This window comes from Crassostrea angulata, chromosome 3 (assembly GCF_025612915.1).
Source record: "Crassostrea angulata isolate pt1a10 chromosome 3, ASM2561291v2, whole genome shotgun sequence".
NCBI lineage: Eukaryota > Metazoa > Mollusca > Bivalvia > Ostreida > Ostreidae > Magallana > Magallana angulata.
The window spans coordinates 9,119,628-9,135,448 of NC_069113.1; the positions used below are offsets into that span (position 1 = coordinate 9,119,628).

At 34.1% G+C, this 15,821-nt stretch overlaps 3 protein-coding genes across 5 annotated transcripts; 2 read left to right on the forward strand and 1 right to left on the reverse strand.

Moving 5' to 3' along the window:
* Window positions 1–23: 23 nt before the first annotated feature.
* Window positions 24–11,632, reverse strand: LOC128175379 (N-alpha-acetyltransferase 80-like). 3 transcript variants are annotated; one of them, XM_052840949.1, is made up of 6 exons: window positions 11,458–11,632; window positions 9,661–9,803; window positions 9,206–9,281; window positions 8,953–9,079; window positions 8,529–8,739; window positions 887–1,025 (listed from the first exon to the last, which is right to left on the reverse strand). In XM_052840949.1, the coding sequence occupies exons 1-5, from the start codon at window positions 11,550–11,552 to the stop codon at window positions 8,530–8,532; spliced, it is 651 nt and encodes a 216-aa protein (XP_052696909.1). In that variant the 5' UTR covers window positions 11,553–11,632; the 3' UTR covers window positions 887–1,025; window position 8,529. The 3 variants fall into 3 exon arrangements, with proteins under 3 accessions (XP_052696907.1, XP_052696909.1, XP_052696908.1); XM_052840948.1 differs by lacking the exon at window positions 887–1,025 and having other exon boundaries at window positions 7,032–8,739; window positions 11,458–11,631; XM_052840947.1 differs by lacking the exons at window positions 8,953–9,079; window positions 9,206–9,281; window positions 9,661–9,803; window positions 11,458–11,632 and having other exon boundaries at window positions 24–1,025; window positions 8,529–8,669.
* Window positions 2,921–7,022, forward strand: LOC128175380 (putative glutathione-specific gamma-glutamylcyclotransferase 2). Its single transcript, XM_052840950.1, has 3 exons — window positions 2,921–3,240; window positions 5,068–5,109; window positions 6,507–7,022. Exons 1-3 carry the CDS (start codon window positions 3,106–3,108, stop codon window positions 6,879–6,881), a joined length of 552 nt encoding a protein of 183 aa, XP_052696910.1. The 5' UTR covers window positions 2,921–3,105; the 3' UTR covers window positions 6,882–7,022.
* LOC128175377 (damage-control phosphatase ARMT1-like) lies at window positions 11,630–15,761 on the forward strand. The gene is made up of 5 exons (XM_052840943.1): window positions 11,630–11,756; window positions 13,109–13,214; window positions 13,946–14,181; window positions 14,470–14,635; window positions 14,968–15,761. The coding sequence occupies exons 1-5, from the start codon at window positions 11,713–11,715 to the stop codon at window positions 15,721–15,723; spliced, it is 1,308 nt and encodes a 435-aa protein (XP_052696903.1). The 5' UTR covers window positions 11,630–11,712; the 3' UTR covers window positions 15,724–15,761.
* The last annotated feature ends 60 nt before the right edge of the window (window positions 15,762–15,821 follow it).

Sequence of the window (15,821 nt, forward strand, 5' to 3'; positions counted from 1 at the left end):
CTCAAAGAGTTCCAAGTCGTACAGTAATTATAAGATTATGACTGTATTTTAAAATATATATATATACATATTTTGACAAGAAACATTGCACATAAACCTTATTAATCGTGTTTACATTCACCATGTTCTTTTTTGTTATTGCGTTTTTGGTAATCCTCAAACAAAGGGTCATAGTACATTGGTAATGGGGCTGGAACAAAGACAGACAATATCCAGTACTTCCCAAATATGTCGACAAAGTTTCTATAGTAGGATTTCCCCGTATGCCTGGCTATACCCCTTCTTGCTTCGTGTGTCGTTTGCCCAGAAATCACAAGGAGCACGTGCCAGAACCACAACGAGGCTGCAATCATCCCAGCAGTCAGCGAACAATACATCAAGATTACCAGAAACAAGAACTTCTCGTTGGGATAGTGTTCTGTCAAGAATCCATAAACTAAATCGTATATAATTGTAATGAAGGTTTGTGGTCCATAAAATGTCGTGTTGAACAGCAACTTCAGGTACATCACAATCAGAAACATGCCATAGAATGTTCCCACCATCATGTAGAAACAAAACATCACGAAGTATCTGTGGTTAAAGTACCCTATACAGACGGTCATGAAAAAGCAGTGGTGGTCCCTCTTCAGAACACAAGCCTCGCACAGATAGCAGTGATGAGTTCTGGCGGGAACAGCTTCGTGACACACGGCGCAGTTTTTGAATTCCTTGGTCTTCAGTACTTTTTTCTTCAATTCTTGACTTAGTCGGTGGATACTCGTATCCGTTCCCAGAATAAGGACACAGTTCCCCATGGCGTTCATGAAGACGAAAGAGATCACAATTTTATGGGATGTGATGGAGTCCGGTTTGTGTGGGTACAGGTTTGGCAAGATCTCAAACCACGCAAGCGCCGTCACTGTAAAAGTCACCACCAGGAAATACAGCATGCAAAAGATGCTGCCTAGCGCCATCAGGCGGGTTTGAACCTTGGTCCCCCGACATCGGCACAGTATTCTGAACGCCTGTATCATTGCTGGTTTCTGTAAACAGTAAACAGAGACATGTCGTTCTTATAGAATTCAACAAGTTGAGTCTCATTTAAATGGAAAAGATTTACAACCGCTGTCTAAACACCGGAGTTTAAGACTTTAGTAACCAATATTTAAACCCCTTCTTCAATTCAATAAGTAAACGCTACTGGTAGTTTAAACCAACTGTCATTTATCACCAACAGGGACCCGTGAGAACCTCTTAATTATAATCAATAACAAAGTTCTTATCCTCTACATGGGTAGCTTGTGTGCAATGGTTTATAGGTAATCGATAGGACAATCAAAGTTCTAACCGGTCGTCAGCCGTTCTGATGTCTGTTTTAGAATAAATTGACGTTAATAAATTTCGTTCTTAAGACTTAAATTTTGGGAATACTTGCTGCAAAAGAGTAGGGAGTGTTAAAATAGTTAACCTTTAAGCGTCAATATAGCTTTTCTGTTCACATTTTGTCCAGTGTCCGTCTTTAAACTTTTTACATTTTCGACTTGTTCTCTAGAACCACTGGGCCAATTTAAGCCAAACTTTGCACAAGGCATTCTTAGGTGAAGGGGGTTCAAGTCAGTTAGAATAAAGGGCAACGCCCTCTTTCAGGGGGATATTATTAAGAATTATTAATTTGTTGGTATCTTAGAAATATCTTCTTTTCGAAAATCAATTAACCAGAAAAGCTGTAACTTGTATGTAGTGTTATATATGAAAAGAATTCTTTAAAAATCAAATAAAAATGGATGACCACAATGGGGATTGGGGTGTCAATATTTACATGGGAAACAAGTTCTCAAAAAATATATAGTATTATTACTATTAAGCAAGTGTATTGACATTTCTTGATTATAAGTTGTTTATACTGTGCATGGTCTTTAATTATTCTTGGGCCACACAAGGGGTTCAAAGTTTGATGTAGGTTTTACATTTAATGAACAGTTGTTTAAGATCTTTTTGAAAATGGCATGCAATCTCAATATGTTATATACCTATGAATTCATCCAGGTAAAAAGGGGCTCAACATAAGTGCATTTTGAAAATCTTTAACACAGAATCTATTTTAATTCTCAGCCATTGTCCCGATATTCTGGATATGACTTCATCAACGCTGATTTTATTATGTATATTGTTAATCGGTGAGCGATGTGGCCCATGGGTCTCTTTTTTTTAAATAGTTAATTAACCAAACTATCAATTATAACTTGCATTTAATTTTGAAAAAAAAAAAGTATGTTCAAATCTACACAAACAAAACACGTAAATTATACATTAGGCCTAACTGGTTACATATAACTTTTTTTTTTACTCTTTTCGTTGGGTAAACAGGCTAAAAGAATCTAATTTCAATGGTTTACGTGCTGCATCTGTATAACTGAATGCATTGTATTAAATTTTGTCTATTGCTCATTCAGGACTTTCAGAGTCTACATATCTTATAGACTTTTAGGCAGGGGTGTAAATAACTTCCTGCTTTTATAGCTGTTTAGGTCCTCGATTAGGATTATATCTAATCTGTAGCTGGCGAGATTGTTCAGATTAGATTATCGGTTAAGAACGAAAGAAAGGTTATACTGTCTCTACGTAAAAAATATAATACTAGAAAATTAGATATGAACAATGACTGGTATATTAAATCAGAGATTAAATCATAATTTTTGCTAAAATGTTCCCGGGGTTTTATCACAAGGGTTTATTTTCTACAAAACCAATGATTTTAGCGTGACTCGTACCGATTCCAACCACAGGTGCCTGAGTACCGACCCACACCCCTTCCACTCCCGCCCTCAACTATAGACCCCGAATCTTTACTCTTTGTTTCTTTATTTTTCTTTATAAAAGTATCCTATTATTAGACATGTCTTTAAGGGATACTTTAATGAAAAATAAGTAAGGACCCAGGGTCTATACTTGAGGGTGGAAGGATGGAAGAGGGAGGGTCGGTCATGTCCTCAAGCTCCAGTGATCCCAGGAATATGGTTCCGCTCTTTAGCGTATGCGAATTCGGGGCCTTCGTTAAATAGTCCGCACAGCTGATTGTTGTAAACATCCGGTGCGTGACAAACTGTCGTTGCGGAGAAAATCATGTGGGTCTTTGGATATGGATCCCTAATATGGAAAGTGGACTTCCCAGTTAAACGACAGGTGGTGGGGTTTATCAAGGGGTACCAGAGAAGATTCTGGCAGGGAAGCACGGATCATCGCGGGGTCCCGGGAAAGGTGGGATTGTCCTAAATACAATCATGTCCTAAATAGAAAATTCTAGACTGGTATTGTGCTTTTAAATACTTATTCTTTTGTTAACTTGGCATGGCAGATACTGGAACATCTCGTGATTTTTCTCCTACATTCATTAAACCTTTTCCTTGGTAAAACAAATTTTACGCTGAAATTTAATAAATTCTTGATTCATCATGTTCATTGGTGCCAGATTTATTAGCCAAGTTGCAGTTTCATCACCCTGCTAAACGATTGATTAGAACACTCGATCTACTCAACCGATTTACATTGAGTGTCGTGAAGAATGATTGAAATCTATATTGTACAATTTATTCCAATACTGTAAAGTCATTTAAAGTGCTTGTGTGCCATGCCAAATTCACAAAAATTAGCTAAACATAGTTTAACATATGATAAATTGGATTTATCGAATGATAATTATAGTTTACGAACCGCAAACTATAATTAACGATTCACTAGCTATAGTTTTCATCTGCAAAACTATATTTCAATAGAGACATGAATAACTTTGGGTAAGAGTTGTTGATCAAAGTTTACACTCTTGAAACTATATTTATTAAATAAATTTTGTTTTGCAATCTCAAATGGTTGTTTTCAGTGTAAATGATAGTTTTACACTTGTGAATCATAGATGATCATGTTAACTATGGTTTACAGATGTAAAATATAGATTAACGGCATTAAATAAAGTTTCACAGATGATAAACTAGGTTTATCTATGGTTATTAACTATAGTTTATGGATGCTTAACTATAAGTAACAATAGTTTATTGTTATTTAACAGTTTATTAACGATTCGTTTACTATAAATTAACGATACGATTACTTTAGTTTTTATCTGCAATACCATATTTAACAGTTGTAAACTATAGTTTACAAATGATAATCTAAATTTATCTGTCTGCAAGTAATGTTAATAGATTTGGCTGTTAAATCTGTAAACTATAATTTGCATTCGCTAACTATGGTTAAGAGTTGTTAATCATAGTTTCACACTCTTGAAACTATATTAATCAGATAAACTATGTTTTGCAATAGCAAATGGTTGTTTTCAGTGTTAATGATACTTTTACACTTCTGAAACACAGATGATCACGTTAACTATGGTTTACAGATGTAAAACATAGATTATCGTCGTTAACTATAGTTTTCTGTCAGTAAACTATAGTTTACAACCATTAAACCTAGTTTATCGACTGTGAAACTATGATTAGCTGATGTTTGTGAATTTGGCGTGCCATAGGTTTGATGGATGTGGTCGTTTTTAGACTTTATTTAATTGCCTTGTGAAGAAGAGCTCTAGATAAAGATATCAAAAAACATCCAAAATTAAAGCTAGAATATTTGGATTTTTTCTTAACTTAATGAAAATTTATGTTTAAAGTTTTGAAGAAGTTGTTGGCTGCATTTTACAAAAGAATGTAAGACACGACCAAATTAATGAATACTAATTAATAACAAACTAATCAATGATTTATTCTTATGGCTGGAAAATACAATTATGGGAATCGGAATATTTGTAAACAAATGGTTTTATGTTGATATTTTTCTTTAAAGATAATTTTACGAGACCGTAAATATTTACGACTTTGTCGTATAAGTTCTTTTGTAAAACTCAGCCCTGATGAATAATTTGATGACCATGCAGCCTCTATTGACCAATATAAAGACACATATTTAAAAAAAAGTAGACTGTTAGTTAATACTCTTAAATATTTAACGAGTTGATACACAAAATTTTGTATTTAGTACATGCATACCCTAAATATAACATACATCTTGGATATTTTTCTTCTTCATTGACAGCCCGGCCGAGTTGTCACTCTAATAAAGTCGGAAGATCCAGAGGTGAGATAGCATTTAAATCACCTTCTCCAAATCTTTTTGTTACAATAGTTTTATTTCTTAATATTTTGATTTCTTTTGTTTATTTACATGTGTATAAGTTGTCTGCTCTTCCCCAAATATAAATGTGTGACACACCAATCCCTACTTGAAAGTTGGACTTGGTAAATTTTGAAAAGGGTAATTTTTACCTTTTTTCTCTCATATCAACTGAGTTTTATCTTCTAGTATGTTACAACAACTGATAAACAAGTTTTATAACTTATATTCTCTATTCTCTATTTATCTTTTACAACTGTTTTCTATTTCTTACTATTTTTTTTTTATTTATTTACTACTGAAGTTAGGACCAGTAGAAACTTAGAAATGGCTATTAAGGGTTACTTCTCCAAAAACTTTAACCAGCCCCAAAAAACCTTAACCTCCTACAGCATTCATGTCCCAGATTCAGCATCAAATTCTTTCAAGTTCAAAAGTAGGTCCAGATGCATCATCCATGCAAGTTTATTGAAGATAGGACAAGAAATACCGGTAACTTAGATACTGGTCCTGCACCAAAAACTTAAACCAGGTCTGGACGCCAACGTCGACACCCGGAGTATAGCACAAGCTCCCCCAGACTTAATCTGGGTGAGCTAAAAATTGAAAATAAGGTTGGGTGTTTTAAAAATCTTCTTCTCAAGAACCACTTGGCCAATTTCAATAACCAAACTTGGCTCAAAACATTCTTGGGGAAGAGCTTTGAAAGTTTGTTCAAAACAAAGGCCAGTTCTTTAACCGACGATAATCAAGAAATAATGAAGATCCGATGAGGAAATTTAATCTTCTCCTGAATCAAGTAGTCCATGATAACTAAAATTTTCATTAGCTTTCTGATATATAGTAGATGTAAATGTTTTCAAATCATGACCCTAGGGGGTCAGGAAAGGACCCTAACAGCTTCAAAATTTCATTTAAAAAAAAATTTTAATTTAGTTAAACATGAATACTTCTTATACAGTATCAAAATATCATGCTAGAAGGTAGATGTCTAAAAATCAGCAATTTTTATTCATTTAAATGGTAACTGAGTTTTGGCTAATGTGCATCTATTTAGGCCTGAAAAAAAGTTGTGTGTTTAGGGTAACCCGACCTAACCTACAAAAATGCCTCGATCCTACCATTTTTAGATGTTTATTTTTATCCAATTGTGATTTTTATATTATTTCTATTAAAAACCCATTATTGAATATGACACCAACATACATTCTTAGGATTCATGCAGAAAAAAAATATGATAAAATAAAAAAGATTCCCTTCCTACCTAACCTAATTTTTTCATCAGTGTTACCCTAAACACACAATTTTTTAAATAGGCCTTAGCAAGAGTGGTTTTGTTATTTTGGATGATCTCCTTTCAGGATGAAGTGTGGGGAGTAGCTTATGAGATCGCAAAAGATGATGCAGAGTCAGTGAGAGCTCATCTAGATCACAGGGAAAAAGGAGGTTACTCATCAGTCACTGAGTTATTTCACCCTGATGATGACACACCAGAACCATTCCAGTTGACAATTTACCTGGCCACAGAATCTAATAGTAATTATCTAGGACCTGCACCACTGACAAACATCGCCAGACAAATCACAACCTCTGTGGGACCAAGCGGGAAAAACATAGAATATTTGTTAAATCTAGCAGACGCCATGAGAAAAATTTCTCCCCATGTTCATGATCCCCATCTGTTTGAACTGGAGGCTGAAGTTTTAAAACTTTGTGATACTTTAAGAGACTCGTGATATGGTATTCTTGCATATTTGGAGGGTTGATAATCTCTAGCTAAGTCATCAAATGTTAGGTTAAACTAATGTTTTTTTTGTTGGTTATGTGCAAAATGATATGTTTTTAACTGTGTTCATTCATGATTATTGTAATAAAACAATGAAATGTACAAATAAATATTTTATTCAGTTTTAAGTATACAAATTTGTAAAAAGTTTAACATTGTTACCTGATTATTTGTAAAAGATTGAATGTGTTAAATTGAGACTATTTTAAAGCACCTTTCATCTATACATAAGAGATATTGCACATAAAAGGAAGAATGTTAACAATCCATAGGGATGGAAAGGGTCATTAGAACCAATTTAACTAGAGCTTGGACTTTGGGCAGTAGATGACAAACTCCGATTTGATGAAGGCAGGGTCTACTCATGGTTAACTGTCCAGTCACTGGTTAATAGATATGAATACATTGTATGCAATGACACTTGCCCGCCTTCATCCAGGTCTGTATATTTCAATTGAAATAAAATCAATTTCACACAATAGAGCAGTTCTTGGGGGAAAAAAACTTCTGATTTTTGGGAGTTGATTTTAATCAATTCTCCTATGCACTTACTCTGGAAAACCGAAAGTGAAACAGAGTTTAGACCTAAGCACAAGTCATCACCGCTGACAAGACTTAGTTCTTGAAAATAATGGAAAAATTTGATGTACCGTAATGTATGCTGAAGCATTGTTTTTCAAGGAAACTTATCTATAAACACTTTGAAAATAGTCAGATTTTATATAATACGAACAATTTAGATATTTTTGTAGTCTCGTGTTCCTACGCCAGAGTTTAATAAAGTCTCGTTCAACCAGACGCTCTGCTGTCTCCGTAAATCTCCGACAAGCAGAGAGGCTCTCTTGCTTGTCAGAGATTAATGGAGACAGTCGAGCGTCTGGTTGAACGAGACTAGAATTCGATATCAATAGTGCCTGGATCCATATGATTCTTAGAGTTGTTTCGATTACTAATACATAGTTTGAAATCTATATTTAAATATAACACAACATGATTCATATGAGGTTTCTTGAAATTCTGGTCGGAAAAGTCTAAAAATTCATAAAATAAAAAAAAGCGGAATTCAAATACAGACTGGAAACTAATTGCCATGCAAGATAAGTTGATTTTAAAATAAATGATAATCGATAAAGTCAACTCCCTTCAGTACTTCAGTACATTGTTTAAAGTCTGTGATTATTAGAACCATTTTAACAAAACCTTGGACTTTCAATAGGACATAGCTACCTATTTCTTGTGTCAAAACAGTTAAAAATGACACTGAATTAGAGCAAAATATGCACCAATTGCATAGTCTTAGCTAAAAAACCATACAAATTGTGTTGATTTCAAAGAGCCAAGGCTGAGTGGCCAATGATGAAATAGACAGGGCTACGTCATAATGCTGTTTGACACAACTTTACAAAGTCCAAGTTCCTGTTAAAATGGTTCTTAGTGGATTAAAAGAATGGTCAATATTTCACAGCATGTTTTGGTGAGTAAACTATCTACACTGGTAGTTAGACCCACCCAAAGTCCAAGCTTTTGTTAAAACGGCTCTAATTCAAGTACAGAGTAAAAGGGGATTACATACAATGTATAAGAAACTTTTTCTCACATCAGATATCTTTTTTCATCCAAGATATTGCATTGGGGTCCCACCTATCTACTTTTGACTGTCCTTTGAGAAATCCCCCTATGGGTGGTGGGGGAGGAGGTGGGGGAGCTGCGGGGGCAGATACTACAGACGGTCCTTGATTTGTTGACAAGGAGATTGGATCTTTGCCTCTGCTGTTCTCAGAGGTGGTATCAAGCAGAAATTTTTGTAGCTGAAATGCGAATAATAAAACTGGTATCAACAATAACTCACAATTGACATAAACAATATCAAATTATGCCCATTCAAATATTTTTACTCTACTTTTACAACATACATGTATAATATATGCATGGCATAGATAGTTTCTTAACTGGGTATATGCATATATCAGTTTCTTAAATCGTACATGTATGTTAATGAATCTTTATGTGCCTGTACTTACAAAGCCCTCTGGTAAGTGGTCAGTGTTCACACCAAAACTGACAATAGGTTCACAAAATGTGTAGCCCAAATGTTTGTAAAAGTCCTGTTTGTCATGTGTGCTCAAGTAAAGTGTTGTTATTCCCTTTCTACAAAACAGAGTTAAAAATATTCATTATTAATGGAAGAATTTATATGCAAGAACTTGTGATATAAATACATGTAAATATATTGAAATATATTTCAACTTCAGGAGGAACTTCTTTAATCCCAACCTTTTTACAAACTGTTCTGTTTGCAGCATTATTTTCTTTCCATACCCCTTACCACGCAAATCTTTCCTAACTACAACTGAAATGAGAATACATTAATGGAAATAAACATTTGAATATATGTATGAATTTTTTTTTTTTTGGCATATCAGTATGATTTGACTTTTATAGGATCATTATAAATGCAAGTTTTCATCTCTGTTGCTTTATAGAAGGAGTAGTAAAGATACTGATATTAACAAACTTTTTTCATTTTTGTTTCATCAGAACACTGAATTTATGTTAACAAAATCATTGTTGTGATAGTTTGTGTATGAAGATTAAAGGACATGAATTTCACTCTGTTAAAACCCAGCTTTACCGAGTCATGGATCATGAATGCTGAGATGAATTATCAACTTAAACACTTCCTACTATGTTCTTATCAAATACGGTAATCAATAGCAACAATCTACTACCTGATTCCACAAAAATTGAATCAGGTTTTCCTTGAACTTTTGAGAGTCTGCAGTGAGCTACAACAGTGTTCACTCCATGGATGTTTCCAAGCAAGATGAGGCAGGTAGGAAAACTATCACAAGATTTCTCTAAGGAATGCAACCTGTGAAAATGTTTCAGTAGAATAGTACTCTTAATTTCAGAATTTGATTTAAATATGATTTTTCATGAAAGCAAAGTCACTTAAACTGGTTAGTGAATGAAATATACATTTTATGATGCTTTTTATTTATCAGATACATTGTGGAATTTTGAACTTGCTTTTTCTCTGGAAAAATTTTTATTTGCGAGAAAAATTTATTTGCCAATATATTTGACAACCTTCTTTTCACTCATCCTGAAGTTGGTGCATGAACTCCTTGTGGAAAATCGGGGGAAAACGTGAATCCTATTTTTGGAACAAACCGCAATACAACAGAACCCACGATATAATGAGAAGAGAGTATACATGTATGTATAGCAACAGGTTGGGACCAATCTCCCAAATGGGATATAATAGCCCGTTTGGGGTATAAAAGCCCAAATGGGATATAAATTTAAAGTGCAAAAAATAAAAAAATTTGATTTTGAAATTTTTGATATAAATCCGCATTAGAATGGATGAAATACAACAACTTTTGGTAAACAACTTTTTCTGTAGCTGTTCTATTACTGAGATTGATTTGATCCCTCAGTATATCCAAAACTTCTTGGGGATCAATCTTACAAACTATAGACTGGACATATAGAAAAACTTCTTTACCAAAAGTTGTTGCATTTGATTCACATTAATGCTGATTTATATCAAAAATTTCAAAATCAAATTTTTTTATTTTTTGCACTTTATATTTATCATGTTTATATCCCATTTGGGCTATTATACCCAAAACGAGCTATTACAGTCATTTTACTGGTAACGAATCAGTATGCGGTTTCAATGTGCCTGCAACTATTATTATCGGAATTCCAAATGTTTTTATTTTTTGTTTAAATCACGTTTCTTTGCCCTTCTAAACAAATAATATGATTGTTATTTTTATCCTACAGTATTCCCGTCAAATCAAAACTGGACTTAAACAGTTTTCATTTTGCGTTACTTTATGAAATTGAATTTTCATAAAAACACTTAATAATAGTAATTGATGATAAGTAGTTGCCATTTCCCTTTGTTTTGCCTGTATATCTATCAATATATCCAGCCAAATAATACTTCTGTCGCATTGAACCGATACTAGGAAAACTACACGTAGTTCTATCTGAAGTCGTAATTTCATTCAAAGCTCAATTATTATTTGATATGATGCATAATCTCATAAAATGGATTATAATTACTAATTGTCCACTAAAAAGGGTTCAAGAACAAATTTATTTTCAGGTTAGGTTAGTTAGGTTTAATTGTTTTCACACTTTCGTTTTTTCTGCCTTGCACTTCCAGCAGTTCATATCTCCAGCTGGGTCACCTTTTTAATTTGTAAATAATACGGTAAATAATCGTGCAAATGTAAAACAACTCCATACACAGGTAGAATATTTATTTCTGTATTATAATAACCTAGCTTGGATTTTTTAAAATCTTAACTTCTTTTTTAACAAAAAGTTTTTCTAAAAAATTATTCGATACTGGCAAATATTCGTTATCGGTAAAACGACTGTATATCCCATTTTGGAGATTGGTCCCAACCTGTAGCAACGTATTAATCGAGTAAAATTAAAGAAAAGTAAATACAGTATAAAATTAAAAATCAAGCCGAATCTCCACTGAGATAGTCAAAATGTACCTTGCAGATTTGCTCCTCTTCCATTCTTCGTTAAGAATATCGGCACACTCATCTATATATTGTTTGTTCTCGTGAAGAACCAACAACTTTTCCATTGCTCAATGTTAAAAATAAACATGCTTTCTCAACAAGTTCTGCAGTCAAGAAAAAGCTCTACCGCGACACAGACTTAAGTAATCATTTCAGCGCTTAAAGCAATGGATATATTCTCATAATTTCAAACAAATATGAGACCCAGATCAACAGAATACAGGCATGGAAGAAAATATACCAGAACCACTTTCTGCGAAGAACAAAAGGTTCTCAATTAAAAATGACTAGAAAAATATTCTAAAGTACATGTTTAATTACTTGCAAATATTTTCATCGATAAAATCGTTGGAAGACATCGTTTTTACAACTGTATTTCAGCCATTTGGCTTATGTAAATGGCACTCCAAATTATAGCGCTCCAAATATCACAAAAATGAGCTAAACACACTATTATCTATCCCAAGATATCTTCGATTCACATTTTGCTTAATTACTCCAGAGACATAAATAACCTGTTATTCATGTCTCTGATTACTCGATATTTATAAATATCTTAGGATTCACATAATGTTCATTCAAAAGTATGAAAAATTTCCAAAATTTCTCCGTTGAAACGCCCCCTAGCTATTTAATCAGGTTTCAATACACGGCATTGTGGTATTGTGATGTCTACGGGGGTTTTGTATTGCAGCAGACCCATTGAAAAATTGCGCGAGGTATTGCGAGAGACTTCCGAATGGAAAAAAGATGTAAACATTCCCCATTATAAATCTCTGTAAGAAATTTTTTCGTTCCTGCGAAGTTTTCAGAGTGAAAACTGATAATTTGTCAATGAGGATAGCTTGAAAATTTTCTCTATCAGCTATTTCAATTGCATTTTTTTCACAGGTATATGTGATTTTTTTTAAAAATTGATCGAATGTGCTGCATTATTATCTTGGGATATGCTATTGGTTAACAGTGGATAAACTAGGTGTACGCAGAATGTAATGGTGCCCCAAAGCTTAGATGACTGAAAAGCGGTATCGTTTGAATGAACGGAGAAATATGTTTACCTGGAGTATTTCTTTAATCATTGATAATTATGTAAATTGAAAACGATGTTCAACACTATAATTGACGCATTCTTGTGACGTCATATGTTCTTTTTAATCATGTGACATGCACATTCTAACATTGCAAATGATCTTATTAAATTGCATTAATGCAGGTGATTTATGACATTAAATTATTATATAAATATCTTAAAGAAAAACTCTTTGATTCGTCATATACTTAGCAGTTCTTACTTTGGCTTCAAATAGATATTTCTTTTTGCCTCATGATCCTCAAAATATGGCACACTATTACTAATTAAGAGTGATTAAAATTGGGTTAATTTGTTTGTTTTCCAAGCATGATTTACAGTGATACCTTTTTTCCCCACCAAATTTATGATAATTATTATAAATTTGTATTTACCTTTTGCTCAGTCAAGCTGTTTTTTACATGCATTAAAATATCTTCATTCAGTTATTTGCATGTAGCAGGTAGGGTCTCCAAACCATTATTTTGTAAATAGTCATTTACCTTATAAGAAGCTTTAAAGCTGTTGATTACGGTATCTTTTTCTTTTCAGTTCTTTTGCATATTTCACTATCAGAGACCGCCTTCCTGTAATATTGTCGAAAGTGGCAGACACAGTTTACAGGAAGAAAACAATTGTCAAAGATATCCATGGAGAGGTATAAAAAAATGTTATATTTACACCAAAATTAGATATGCAGTGCATTAACACAGTAGCAGTTTGAAAATGTTTGCCATTTTGAACTTAGAATTTTGTTGTTAAAGACAAAAGTAAAAATGTGCATATCTGAGAAAGTGTTTGATGTGATTAATTTTTGGGACTTACCATATGCCCTTTTATTGAATTATTTTGTGTACCAGGTATTTTAATTTAAATCTCGCCATTCATTATCTGTAGCATTGTCAAATTATGCTGTGGTGTGGGCTGTGTGAGCTTGCTCTGAGCAAGTTGCTCACTTCTGCTTTCATTTCTTTACTAAATATAACAGTAACAGTTTCTGGCTGAAAACCATATAAAATTTTTATGGTGGATCTGATTGACATTCAGTTCACACTGCTCCTCGCAAACGGATAGTTGGGGTGAGCCAAAATTTCTTGGCTTGTGAGGATGATTACAAGTCCGAAATGCCATCAGATTAATAAATGAATTCATGGCACTTTAATTAACATCACTGTAAAATATGAACTCTTTACATTTTCACCATTAACCGTGTGCACTGCAAACAGTAAAAATCATTGTAAGGAACATTGACATGAAATTTTTTTAAAAATATATATCTTATCCCTTGATTACCTTCATTTACCATAGAGGGAACTATTCTGAAACTAAAATCTATGTTTTACAGATCTCCCTTTCAAGCAAACTGATTGTTCTTCTCCTTCATTTAAGGATGCCACCGAGGAGCTGAAGTTCATTGCAGGCTGTATATCCAAATTAAGGAATGAGCTACAGACCAACAAACCTTTGGTGCCCCTGAAGGACAATGGCCCTGACACAGAGGTCTGGAACCTCTCTCTGGCTGAGCTCACCCAGAGGGAGGGTGGGGAGCCCAAGTGGTTCGTATCTCCCTGGCTCTATGTGGAGTGTTACATGTATCGCAGAATACAGGAGGCCATAGCGCAATGGTATGGATTATCTGGTTTATTTATATGCTTAAGTTAAAAAGTTCACATTTTTTGTGTATTACAAGTATGGTACTATGGGGGATGGGGGTTGGGTGGGGGTACTATTGAATTTAATTACACAATTCCTATGTATATGCATACAAAAAGAAAATCAAAATGTTGTACATGTATATACCGGTATATGAAATTGTATGTTACCAGCTCATGTTTAAATCATGTTACCAGCACATTAATGGTACTATGACAGTTGGAAGGAAAAAAAAAATTATTATGTTGTTCATGATGTAGTACAATTTTACACAACTTGGATCCTTTTGAGGAGCAGAAGAAGAAGGCCTTCACAGATTCCGAGGAAGCTACTGAGGTGTTATTACATTACCTGAGACAAATCTCGGAGATGGCAGCATCTGCCTCAGATGACGATAAAGAGGAATATCTGCGAGAATTTCTGCAGGTGTGTGGCTTTTGTTTTGTAATGTAGTGGTATCTAATATAATATATATTTGATCATGTTTATTTTTAGTAACTGAAGAATATATGTACAACTGTGATGATCCTAACAAAACTCTTTGATTGAATAGAATGTGTTTTTGCAAGGCTATGCATATTGTTTGAAAAAATCATATTAATCAAGTTCATTTTCACCCTGTTTTATTTTCTGGTATTTCATTTTTGCATTTTACATGTACTTGATCATAGTAAGATTTACTAAAAATTCATTTACTTTGCTTCTACCACTATCCCAAAAAATGAATTTATTATTGAAATATGTGATTGAAATTTCAGATTGCTTTATGGGGAAATCGCTGTGACCTGTCCATCTCTGCCTCTCAGGAGAACTCGCAGACCGAGTCGATCCTTGATCAGCTGCACCACCTGGAGCCCAACATTCTGGTCAACGACACAAAGCAGGTCCTGAGCTGTCTGAGGTCAAATGTCAAGGACAGAGCCATTGACATAGTGCTGGACAATGCCGGATTTGAACTTGTAACCGACCTCTGTTTAGCTGAAGTTCTTCTAATGTGTGGATGGGCGGATTGTATCCGCATGCATGGGAAAGCAATGCCATGGTTCGTCTCTGATGTCACCAGCAGTGACTTTGAGTGGACATTTGATTCTCTTGTTAAATCATCAAGACCTTCTATGGCTTACTTTGGTGAACTGTGGAGGCAGCGTTTAGAAAAGAAATCCTGGATGTTTACCGTTGAAGATTTCTGGACCATTCCTTATGACTTTGCTAAAATGAAAACAAGTGCATCTAGTCTCTATGAGCGTTTTAAAGACTCAAAAATCGTGTTTTTCAAAGGGGACTTGAATTATAGAAAACTTCTTGGTGATTTAGACTGGAATCCAACCACACCATTTGAAGTCACTTTACGAGGGTTTCATCCCACACCTTTATGTGCACTACGCACCTGTAAGGCCGACTTGATAGCAGGGTTAGCTGCTGGTCAGAAAGAAACGGTCGAAAAACAGGACAAGAACTGGATGTTAAATGGAAACTGGGCTGTAATATCTTTCTGTGGAAAGTCTAACCAATGAAACAGTGTCTTTGCTTTTTGAATTCAAAACTACCAGTATTTATACCAGTATTTATATAAAATAGTATGTCTTTAATTATTTATTGCATACATGTCAAT

Excerpts from the sequence above, each read along its gene's own strand:
- LOC128175379 (XM_052840947.1), bottom strand. The coding sequence starts at position 1,016 with ATGATACAGGCGTTCAGAATACTGTGCCGATGTCGGGGGACCAAGGTT.
- LOC128175380 (XM_052840950.1), top strand. The coding sequence starts at position 3,106 with ATGTGGGTCTTTGGATATGGATCCCTAATATGGAAAGTGGACTTCCCA. Across the intron at positions 3,241-5,067 it reads ATCGCGGGGTCCCGGGAAAG|CCCGGCCGAGTTGTCACTCT; the intron begins GTGGGATTGTCC and ends CTTCATTGACAG. Across the intron at positions 5,110-6,506 it reads TAAAGTCGGAAGATCCAGAG|GATGAAGTGTGGGGAGTAGC; the intron begins GTGAGATAGCAT and ends ATCTCCTTTCAG.
- LOC128175377 (XM_052840943.1), top strand. The coding sequence starts at position 11,713 with ATGGAAGAAAATATACCAGAACCACTTTCTGCGAAGAACAAAAG. Across the intron at positions 14,182-14,469 it reads CAGGAGGCCATAGCGCAATG|TACAATTTTACACAACTTGG; the intron begins GTATGGATTATC and ends TTCATGATGTAG. Across the intron at positions 14,636-14,967 it reads ATCTGCGAGAATTTCTGCAG|ATTGCTTTATGGGGAAATCG; the intron begins GTGTGTGGCTTT and ends TTGAAATTTCAG.